Source organism: Oncorhynchus nerka, linkage group LG6 (genome assembly GCF_034236695.1).
Source record: "Oncorhynchus nerka isolate Pitt River linkage group LG6, Oner_Uvic_2.0, whole genome shotgun sequence".
Lineage (NCBI taxonomy): Eukaryota > Metazoa > Chordata > Actinopteri > Salmoniformes > Salmonidae > Oncorhynchus > Oncorhynchus nerka.
The window spans coordinates 82,854,839-82,867,297 of NC_088401.1; the positions used below are offsets into that span (position 1 = coordinate 82,854,839).

Below are 12,459 nucleotides of genomic sequence, written 5' to 3' on the forward strand. Positions count from 1 at the left end.
AATCATTCAACGTCAGCTACTACTGATATTGTGTACTGCTTTCCTAATTGCTAATAAAAAACATTCTCTCTTCTCTCTCCCAGGTTCCCCTCTGATGAGTTCTTCTCAGAAATCAGTGAAGCCAGTCCTCTGGGAACTCCCGTGATCACTGTCTCAGCAGCCAGCCCATCCGCAGTCCACTACAGCATCAAAGATGGAGACCCTAACGGAACCTTCCACATCAATGCAGAGTCCGGAGTTCTCTCTGTCCAAGCAAGGCTCAACTTCGAGAGGTGTTTCTCTTACAGACTCAAAGTGCGTGCCAGCACTTCGGCAGGAGCCTCGTCAGATACGGTTGTTTACGTCTATGTGATAGATGAGAATGATAACCCGCCGGTGTTCCTCCAGGAGAAATTCCATGGCCAGATTAGTGAGTCTGCTCACATAAACAGCATGGTGATGGGGGAGACCAACACACCTCTGGTGATACGAGCCTCTGATGCTGACAGGGACTCTAACTCTCTCCTAGTCTTCCAAATCCTGGAGCCGGAAGCAATGAAAGTCTTCAAGATAGATCCCAGCATGGGTACACTCTCTGTGATATCTGAGGTGGACTTTGAAGAAACACCTGAGTTTAGCTTCAGCATTCAGGTACGGGATTCAGGGGAACCGTCGCTGTGCGCAGCAGAGCCAGCCAGAGTCACAATCCGTGTCCTGGATATCAATGACTGTTCCCCCAAATTCTCTAGGCCGGTGTACGAGTCGTCCATCATCTTCCCTCCCGTCAGAGAGATGGAGGTTGTACGAGTCATGGCACAAGATGCAGATTCAGCTGTCTCGTACAGCATCACAGAGGGCAACTTTCAAGATGCTTTTCTCATTCATCCTTCCACTGGTGCTATCTCTGTAAACAATGTTTCCGAGTTTAAATCCTTTTACCAGCTGCTGGTCAAAGCCTCTGACAGCCTGTACAAAGACCTTGCCACAGTTAAGATAAACGTCACCAACATAACAGCAGGCGGCCATCTTAAATTTGAGCAGGGATTGTATGCAGCCACCATTGAGGAGAACTCGATGACGGTCAAAATGTTAGCTGTGTTGAGAGCTTCAGGTAGTTACTTGAACGAGCCTCTGATTTACTCGGTATTGAACCCAATGGGACGGTTTGCTATAGTCCCGACATCAGGGGTGCTTGAGACCACCGGCGTCCCCTTCGACAGAGAGGAGCAGGATGTCTATGACATAGTGGTGGAGGTGAGAGACATGAGGAGTCCCCCTCGCAGGGCAATAACCCACATCAGCGTTTACATATCTGACATCAATGACAATCCACCAAGGTTCTTGAACCTGCCTCACTCCATGATGATCTCGGAAGACACAGACCCAGAAGATGTAATATTTCAAGTCATGGCGTCTGACAGTGATCTTGGAGAAAATGGCTCTATTATGTACTTGTTGGAAGAGGATTTTGATCTCTTTAGGATAGACCCTTATGTTGGTGATGTGTCCCTTCAGTGGCCTATAGACTTTGAAGCTACTAATAAATATACCTTGACTGTCCTGGCCACAGACGAGGGCTCGCCCAGTTGGACCACTTCAGCAGAGCTGAGTATCACGGTGAGAAATCGCACCAACCCCATTTTTCAGACTTTGCTCTATCCTCTAAAAGTCCCTGAAAACATATCTCCCTTCACCACCATCTTGCATGTACAAGCAAGAAACCCTGAGGGATATCGGCTTATTTACAATCTGGAAGAGAAGAATGCCTCAAAAAACATTCACATAGATTTTAAAACAGGGGTGTTGAGTGTCACTGATTTGTTGGACTATGAGAGCCAGACAATGCATCTATTGACAGTACGAGCCACTGACTCTGTGACAGGCTCCTTTTCAGAGGCCGCTGTCGAAATAGAGGTTGAAGATGTTAACGATAACGCTCCTGTCTTCTCCAAGCTGACGGACACAGTGGATATACCTGAAGGATTACCCATAGGCACGTCTGTATTACAGATATCAGCCACAGATAGAGACTCCGGCAGAAATAGAGACTTAACCTTCCATATTATGGGGACGGGGGAAAATGAAACGGACTTCTTTAAAATAGACCCCCAGAGTGGTCTAATTGTTACGACACAGGTGTTGGACTATGAGAAGACAAAACACTTCCAGTTAAAGATCAAAGCCATAGATAATGGCACGAACCCATTGAGCAGCGATGCCTATGTCATTGTTAACATAACCGATGTCAACGATAACCCTCCAAACTTCTCCAAGACCCACTATCAGGCAACACTGGATGAAATGGCCAAATGTGGCCACATCGTCATAAGAATTCAAGCTTCGGACCCCGACACCAGAGACCTGAACAATCTACAGTATAAGATCCTCTCAGGTAATGAGGGAAGATACTTCGCCATCAACGAATCCTCTGGGATTATCTCCTTTTCTAACGTTTGCAAGAGAAATGTGGACCCATTCTACAACCTCACTGTGGCTGTGTCAGATGGAGTTTTCCAGAACACAGCCCCTGTGAACATTGATATGATGAACACTAATAAACACAGTCCCTATTTCAACAAAAACATCTACGAGGCGGAACTAGCTGAGAACGCTGAGGCTGGAACACGTGTGATTCGCCTGGCCGCTATAGACCCTGACGATGGACCTTACGGCAGCGTGGACTACACAATCATCAACAAACTGGCAGATGACAAATTCTCCATAGACAAGAATGGACAGATCGTAACATCTCAACCTTTAGATCGAGAGAACCCATCTCAAAGAGTGATCGCCATCAAGGTGATGGCTAAAGATGGCGGAGGGAAAGTAGCGTTCTGCACTGTGAAGATTATCCTGACAGATGAGAATGATAATGCCCCTCAGTTCAAAGCATCAGAGTATCAGGTCTCAATCCAGTCTACTGTAAACAAAGGTTCTCCCGTGATTCAGATAATGGCATACGATGCAGACGACGGTAAAAATGCTGACGTCACCTACACCGTGGAGGAAGCAGAGGAAGTGACCCAGGACATCATCGAGATCAACCCCTTCACTGGCATAGTCAGCGTCAAAGAGAGCCTGATAGGTCAAGAGAACAAGATATTAAACTTCAGAGTCAAGGCTCGGGACGGCGGATTACCATTCTACAACTCCACGGTTCCGGTACTGGTGAAAGTAGTACCACCTGAGGTCTCTCTTCCGAAGTTCTCCGAGCCACTGTACACCTTCTCCGCAGCCGAGGACATCTCCATTGGAACAGAGATCGGGACGATCAAGGCCGACTCCGACATGCCAGTCATCTACAGCCTGGTCAATGGCAACACAGTGGAGAGTAACAGAGACAGGGTGTTTGCTCTGGATAAAGAGAGCGGTACTCTACTCGTCCAGAAGAGCATTGATCACGAGAAGACCAAGTGGTATCAGATAGATGTTATTGCTCACGGCAACCACAACGGGACCGACGTGGCCTCGCTGGTGTCAGTCAGCATCCAGGTCCAGGATGTGAATGACAACGTGCCGGTGTTCGAGGCCAACCCTTACAAGGCCTTCCTGGCTGAGAACATGCCACCAGGAACCACCGTCATCCAGGTATGTTTTTTCAGATCTTTTTCTCACTGATATAATATTTTTGTACTTGAATGTTGTATGCAATTCTTTATGATTTCTGTGTTCAAGATGTGCAAATCAAATTCCCTTTTTGGAGCAGTTTAGTTTTAATTCATTTATCCATTCATCCATCCAGGTGACTGCCAACGACCCTGACCAAGACACCAATGGACAGGTGACCTACACCTTGGAAGCCGAACCCGATGACGTCGCCGATGTCTTCTCCATCGACAGTGAGAGCGGTTGGATAACTACTCTGAGAGAAACAGACTGTGAGACGACTCAGCACTACAGCTTCACAGTGGTGGCTACTGACCACGGGGGGGAGGTTAAGCTCTCGTCCTCAGTTCTAGTGGAGGTGACGGTGACTGACGAGAACGACAACCCTGCTCGGTTCACGGAGGACGTGTACCATGGGTCTGTCATGGAGAACACTAGGCCTGGGGAGGTCATCATGAGCCTAACGACTGTTGATATGGATGTGACTAAAGAAAACAGGCAGATCACGTGTTACATCACAGGTGAGTCTTGTTGATTGATTCATTTGATTGATTGAATGATTGATCACATACACTTTTTTTGAAGTAGTTGATTAGTCGTTTTCTCAGGCCTATCAGCATTATGAACAATATTTAAATAAGAAAAAGATGGGCACAGTACTTCTCCAAAGCAATATATCTACTATAATGGTGTATTATAACAGAGCTATATATCTACTATAATGGCTTATTTTACAGAGCAATATATATTTATACTATAGTAATGGCTTCATATAACAGAGTGATATATAGATACTACAGTCATGGGTTATTATAACAGAGCTATATGTCTGCTATCGGCTTATTATAACAGAGTAATATATATATATACTATAGTCATGGGTAATTTTAACAGAGCAATATATATTCTATAATGGCTTATTATAACAGAGCAATATGTATATACTAAAGTCATGGGTTATTATAATAGAGCAATATGTCTACTATAATCGCTTATTATGACAGAGCAATATATCTACTTTAATGGCTTATTATAACAGAGTAATACACTGCTCAAAAAAATAAAGGGAACTCTTTAACAACACAATGTAACTCCAAGTCAATCACACTTCTGTGAAATCAAACTGTCCACTTAGGAAGCAACACTGATTGACAATAAATTTCACATGCTGTTGTGCAAATGGAATAGACAACAGGTGGAACTTATAGGCAATTAGCAAGACACCCCTAATAAAGGAGTGGTTCTGCAGGTGGTGACCACAGACCACTTCTCAGTTCCTATGCTTCCTGGCTGATGTTTTGGTCACTTTTGAATGCTGCCAGTGCTTTCACTCTAGTGGTAGCATGAGACGGAGTCTACAACCCACACAAGTGGCTCAGGTTTGAGCTGTGGCAAGAAGGTTTGCTGTGTCTGTCAGCGTAGTGTCCAGAGCATGGAGGCGCTACCAGGAGACAGGCCAGTACATCAGGAGACATGGCCATAGGAGGGCAACAACCCAGCAGCAGGACCGCTACCTCCGCCTTTGTGCAAGGAGGAGCAAGAGGAGCACTGCCAGAGCCCTGCAAAATTTTTATTTATTTATTTTTTATTTCACCTTTATTTAACCAGGTAGGCTAGTTGAGAACAAGTTCTCATTTGCAACTGCGACCTGGCCAAGATAAAGCATAGCAGTGTGAACAGACAACACAGAGTTACACATGGAGTAAACAATTAACAAGTCAATAACACAGTAGAAAAAAAAAGAAAAAAAAAATGGGCAGTCTATATACAATGTGTGCAAAAGGCATGAGGAGGTAGGCGAATAATACAATTTTGCAGATTAACACTGGGGTGATAAATGATCAGATGGTCATGTACAGGTAGAGATATTGGTGTGCAAAAGAGCAGAAAAGTAAATAAATAAATAAAAAAACAGTATAAAAACAGTATGGGAATGAGGTAGGTGAAAATGGGTGGGCTATACAGCTGCAGCGATCGGTTAGCTGCTCGGATAGCTGATGTTTGAAGTTGGTGAGGGAGATAAAAGTCTCCAACTTCAGCGATTTTTGCAGTTCGTTCCAGTCACAGGCAGCAGAGTACTGGAACGAAAGGCGGCCAAATGAGGTGTTGGCTTTAGGGATGATCAGTGAGATACACCTGCTGGAGCGTGTGCTACGGATGGGTGTTGCCATCGTGACCAGTGAACTGAGATAAGGCGGAGCTTTACCTAGCATGGACTTGTAGATGACCTGGAGCCAGTGGGTCTGGCGACGAATATGTAGCGAGGGCCAGCCGACTAGAGCATACAAGTCGCAGTGGTGGGTGGTATAAGGTGCTTTGGTGACAAAACGGATGGCACTATGATAGACTGCATCCAGTTTGCTGAGTAGAGTGTTGGAAGCCATTTTGTAGATGACATCGCCGAAATCGAGGATCGGTAGGATAGTCAGTTTTACTAGGGTAAGCTTGGCGGCGTGAGTGAAGGAGGCTTTGTTGCGGAATAGAAAGCCGACTCTTGATTTGATTTTCGATTGGAGATGTTTGATGTGAGTCTGGAAGGAGAGTTTGCAGTCTAACCAGACACCTAGGTACTTATAGATGTCCACATATTCAAGGTCGGAACCATCCAGGGTGGTGATGCTAGTCGGGCATGCGGATGCAGGCAGCGATCGGTTGAAAAGCATGCATTTGGTTTTACTCGCGTTTAAGAGCAGTTGGAGGCCACGGAAGGAGTGCTGTATGGCATTGAAGCTCGTTTGGAGGTGACCTCCAGCAGGCCACAAATGTGCATGTGTCTGCTCAAACGGTCAGAAACAGACTCCATGAGGGTGGTATGAGGGCCCGACATCCACAGGTGGGGGTTGTGCTTACAGTCCAACACCGTGCAGGACGTTTGGCATTTGCCAGAAAACACCAAGATTGGCAAATTCGCCACTGGCGCCCTGTGCTCTTCACAGATGAAAGCATGTTCACACTGAGCACATGTGACAGACGTGACAGAGTCTGGAGACGCCGTGGAGAACGTTCTGCTGCCTGCAACATTCTCCAGCATGACTGGTTTGGCGGTGGGTCAGTCATGGTGTGGGGTGGCATTTCTTTGGGGGGCCGCACAGCCCTCCATGTGCTCGCCAGAGGTAGCCTGACTGCCATTAGGTACCGAGATGAGATCTTCAGACCCCTTGTGAAACCATATGCTAGTGAGGTTGGCCCTGGGTTCCTCATAATGCAAGACAATGCTAGACCTCATGTGGCTGAAGTGTGTCAGCAGTTCCTGCAAGAGGAAGGCATTGATGCTATGGACTGGCCCGCCCGATTCCCCAGACCTGAATCCAATTGAGCACATCTGGGACATCATGTCTCGCTCCATCCACCAACGCCACGTTGCACCACAGACTGTCCAGGAGTTGGCGGATGCTTTAGTCCAGGTCTGGGAGGAGATCCCTCAGGAGACCATCCGCCACCTCATCAGGAGCATGCCCAGGCGTTGTAGGAGTGCGACTCCAAATCCAGACCTCCATGGGTTGATAAATTTGATTTCCATTGATGATTTTTGTGTGATTTTGTTGTCAGCACATTCAACTATGTAAAGAAAAAAGTATTTAATAAGAATATTTCATTCATTGAGATCTAGAATGTGTTATTTTATTGTTCCCTTCATTTTTTTGAGCAGTGTATATATATCTACTATAATGGATTATTATAACAGAGCAATATGTCTTCTCTAATGGTGTACTAAAGCAGAGCAATATGTATCTACTATAATAATGGCTTATGATAACAGAGCAACATGTCTCGTATAATGGTTCATTCTAAGTGTAAAAGTGACTACATCGACAGGAAGAAATGTGGTGGTGATGACCAAACTCATGTAGGCCTCCAGGTAGCATTGGCATTGATGCATTACATTCAAATGTTTTTCCTTAGACGGAGACCCATTGGGCCAGTTCTCCATTGTGCAAGAGGGAGAGGAATGGGGGCTGGTCCTCAAAGAGTCTCTTGACCGTGAAGCTAAAGATAAGTACTCCCTGAAGATAATCGTTACAGACGGGAGATTCGAGGCCCCTGCCACGGTAGAGGTCCATGTCCTAGACATCAACGATAACAGTCCTCTGTGTGTGCAGGTACGTCAGTATATATTTAGATTCCTGTAGATAATATACCACACGTCTTATGCAACATCTTAAACATGTTGAACCGACATAAGGACTTTAATAGCAGTTCATTACATACAGTTCCTTCGGGAGAGTTCAGACCCTTTTTCTTTTTCCAAATTACGTTACGTTACAGCCTTATTCTAAAATGGATTAAATAAATAAACATCTTCAGCAATCTTCACACAATACAACATAATGACTAACTGATTGTTTTTTATTTTTTTACATTTTTGCAAATTTATAAAAAATAAAGACCTTATTTACATAGTATTCACACCCTTTGGTATTAGACTCGAAAATGAGCTCAGGTGCATCCTGTTTTCAATGATCATCCTTGAGATGTTTCTTCAACTTGATTGGAGTCTACCTGTGGTAAATTCAATTGTTTGCAATGTTTTCGAAAGGCACACAACTGTCTATAAAAGGTCCAACAGATGACAGTGCATGTCAGAGAGAAAACCAAGCCATGAAGTGCTCCGAGGCAGGATTGTGTCGAGGTACAGATCTGGGGAAGGGTACCAAAAAATGTCTACAGCATTAAAGGTCCCTAAGAACCAATTTGTAAGTCGCTCTGGATAAGAGCGTCTGCTAAATGACTTAAATGTAATGTAAATGTAAACACGGTGGCCTCAATCATTCTTAAATAGTAGAAGTTTGAAACCACCAAGACTCTTCCTAGAGCTGGCCGCCAGGCCAAACTGAGCAATCGGTGGAGAAGGGCCTTGGTCAGGGAGGTGACCAAGAACCCAATGGTCACTCTGACAGAGTTCATCTGTGGAGATGGGAGAACCTTCCAGAAGGACAACCATCTCTGCAGCACTCCACCAATCAGGCCTTTATGGCCACTCCTCATTAAAAGGCACATGACAGCCCACTTGGAGTTTGCCAAAAGATTGAACTCTTTGGACTGAATGCCAAGCTTCATGTCTGGAGGAAACCTGAGACCATCCCTACGGTGAAGCATGGTGGTGGCAGCATCATGCTTGGGGTTGTTTGCCAGCGGCAGGGACTGGGAGGACTAGTCAGGATCGAGGCAAAGATGAACAGAGCAAAGTAAAGAGAGATTCTTGATGAAAACCAAAGAATGGGAGAAACTCCCCAAATACAGGTCATACCCAAGAAGACTCGAGGCTGTAAACGCTGTAATCACTTTACTGAGTAAAGGGTCTGAATACTTTTATGTAAATGTGATATTTCCTTATTATTCTTTTGTAGAAATACATTTGCAAAAATGTCTAAAAACCTATTTTTGCTTTGACATTATGGGGTATTGTGTGTGGATTGATGAGGGGGAAAAAACAATGTAATCTATTTTAGAATAAGGCTGTAACGTAACTAAATGCGGAAAAAGTCAAGGGGTCTGAATACTTTCCGAAGACACTCTACATAACACATCCATCAGCGGTAGCCTACCTAAGCATGAATTAAATGTGAATGTGTCAACAACTGCAATTTGACCTAAGATGTAGCTAACTATCAATGTTTCAGTTGCTGTACACAGAGGTCGTCATGGAGAATTCCCCGTCACGCATGTTCATCGGGAAGGTTTCAGCGTCAGACCCAGACATCGGCACCAACGGACTAGTGTCCTACACCCTCCACGGTCCCAACGCAGACAAGTTCCATCTTGATCAAAAGACAGGTTAGAGACATCTTTTATTTGGGGCCTAAGCAGAAAGAGGCCCTAATTGAAATCTGTTTTTGTTTGAGTTGAGAGATTGCATCTCCATTCTTACAAAATACTGAGGTCTTCAAAGAAGACAAGATGGTGTCTACCGTCAGACCGACACAAAGTTTTGGTGTTTTTTCTATATTTGGTGCTTTGGCTTCTCATCAACCATACTTCCTATTTGTCATAGCACAAGCCCATCATCAATCTCTCTTCATTATTGTAAGTCAAACAGAGCTCATAATCTTAAGAATGTGTGCTATCACATTACATATATGCTAGGAGAAGCTTTGAGCCTTCAATCCAAAGTAATGTTATGACACTGGTAGCACGGTGAATGACGACCAGAAATGTAAACATTTTGTGATTTATATGTACTTCTCACGGTTTTGTTCTTGATAGATTTCAGTAAATATTTTGTCAAATGTTTTTAAAGAATGTTTAGGCCTACCCTCTGGCCCTTTCCCCACCATTTTGATATACTGTACATCTCAGTGCGTTTCTCCACCATTTTGATATACATCTCAGTGTGTTTCTCCACCATTTTGATATACATCTCAGTGTGTTTCCCCACCATTTTGATATACTGTACATCTCAGTGCGTTTCTCCACCATTTTGATATACATCTCAGTGTGTTTCTCCACCATTTTGATATACATCTCAGTGTGTTTCCCCACCATTTTGATATACATCTCAGTGTGTTTCCCCACCATTTTGATATACATGTACATCTCAGTGTTTTTTTTCCCACCATTGTGATATAGAGTACCAGTCAAAAGTTTGGATACACCTACTCATTCAAGGGTTTTTCTTTATTTGACTGTTCTACATTGTAGAATAATAGTGAAGACATCAGAACTATGAAAAAACACATATGGAATCATGTAGTAACCAAAAAAGTGTTAACCTGTTGAGTGTAGGGGGCAGTATTTTGATGTTTGGATGAAAAAGGAACCCAACTGAAACTGCCTATTTCTCAGGCCCAGAATCTAGAATATGCATATAATTGTCAGATTATGATAGAAAACACTAAAGTTTCCAAAACTGTCAAAGAATAGTCTGTGAGTATAACATAACTGATATTGCAGGTGAAAACCTGAGGAAAATCCAACAAGGAAGTGCCTAAGAGAAACGAATCTCCCTGTTCCATTGCATGCCTTCCCTCCATTTAAAGGGATATCAACCAGATTCCTTTCTCTATGGCTTCCACGTGGTGTGAACAGTCTTTATACATAGTTTCAGGCTTTTATTCTGAAAAATTAGTGAGAAGGATCACATCGCATCAGTGGATGGCTGGGTGCCAGCAGAGTTTTGCGCAACAGCTTGGAGCAGACATTTTCTCTCTCTCTCCTATTTGAAATAGTATTGATTATTTATTGTAAAAACAACCTGAGGATCGATTATAAAAAACATTTGACATGTTTCTACGAACTTTACGGATACTATTTGGAATTTTCATCTGCGCTGTCATGACTGCTCGAGCCTGTGGATTTCTGAACAAAACGCGCAAACCAAATGGAGATATTTTGGATATAAAAATAATCTCTATGGAACAAAAGGAACATTTATTGTGTAACTGGGAGTCTCGTGAGTGCAAACATCCGAAGATCATCAAAGGTAAGCGATTCATTTTATTGCTTTTCTGACTTTCGTGACCAATCTACTTTGCTGCTAGCTGTTTGTAATGTTTTGTATGCTGAGAGAGATGTCCTTACATAAACGCTTGGATAGCTTTTGCTGTGAAGCTATTTTGAAATCTGGCACACCAGGTGGATTAACAACAAGCTAAGTTGTGTTTTGCTATGTTGTACTTGTGATTTCATGAAAATTAAATATTTTTAGTCATTTAATTTGAATTTGGCGCTCTGCAATTCAGCGGCAAGAAGTTCTTTAAACAAATCAAAATCTATTTTATTTTTTAGTTTCTTCAAAGTAGCCACCCTTTGCCTTGATGACAGCTTTGCACACTATTGGCATTCTCTCATCCAGCTTCACCTGGAATCCTTTTCCAACAGTCTTGAAAGAGTTCCCACATATTCTGAGCACCTGTGAGCTGATTTTTCTTCACTCTGCGGTCCGACTCATCCCAAACCATCTCAATTGGGTTGAGGTTGGGTGATTGTGGAGGCCAGGTCATCTGATGCAGCACTCCATCACTCTCCTTCTTGGTCAAATAGCCCTTACACAGCCTGGAGGTGTGTTGGGTCATTGTCCTGTTGAAAAACAAATGATAGTCCCACTAAGCGCAAACTAGATGGGATTGCGTATCACTGCAGAATCCTGTGGTAGCCATGCAGGTTAAGTGTGCCTTGAATTCCAAATAAATCACTGACAGTGTCACCAGCAAAGCACCCCCACACCATCACACCTCCTCCTCCATGCTTCACGGTGGGAACCACACATGCGGATATTATCCGTTCACCTACTCTGCATCTCACAAAGCCATTGGCGGTTTGAACCAAAAATCTCAAATTTGGACTCATCAGACTAAAGGACAAATTTCCACAAGTCTAATGTCCATTGCTCGTGTTTCTTGGCCCGAGCAAGCCTCTTCTTATTATTAGTGTCCTTTAGTAGTGGTTTCATTGCAGCAATTCGACCACGAAGGCCTGATTTACAGAGTCTCCTCTGAACAGTTGATGTTGACATATGTCTGTTGCTGGAGCTCTGTGAAACATTTTTTTGTGGTGCAATTGGAGGTGCAGCTAACTCTAATGAACTTTGAAGAATCTTCAAATGTTGCAAATACATTTTGATTTGTTTCACACTTTTTTTGGTTACTCCATGATTCCATATGTGTTATTTCATAGTTTTGATGTCTTCACTATTATTCTACAATGTAGAAAATAGTAAAAATAAAGAACCCCTTGAATAAGTATGTGTGTCCTAACTTTTGACTGAAACTGTACATCTCAGTGGTTTTTCCCATCACCAACAGTCAGTTTCATCTATACTTAGACTAAATCTATCCATCTACATATTGTATGTGAGGCCCTCTGCTCCACTAGGAGATGGACTTAGAAAGAATAAGTTATCTATAATATGTTCATCTAATTATCTGTTCTTCTTCT

At 43.4% G+C, this 12,459-nt stretch overlaps 1 protein-coding gene across 1 annotated transcript in view; it reads left to right on the forward strand.

Annotated features, from left to right (window-relative positions):
- Positions 1-12,459, forward strand: part of LOC115120622 (protocadherin Fat 2-like) — a 70,756-nt gene that overhangs the window by 30,885 nt on the left and 27,412 nt on the right. Inside the window, 4 exon segments of the mRNA XM_029649574.2 lie at positions 84-3,567; positions 3,722-4,106; positions 7,489-7,685; positions 9,207-9,360. Coding sequence (XP_029505434.2) covers positions 84-3,567; positions 3,722-4,106; positions 7,489-7,685; positions 9,207-9,360 — 4,220 coding nt within the window.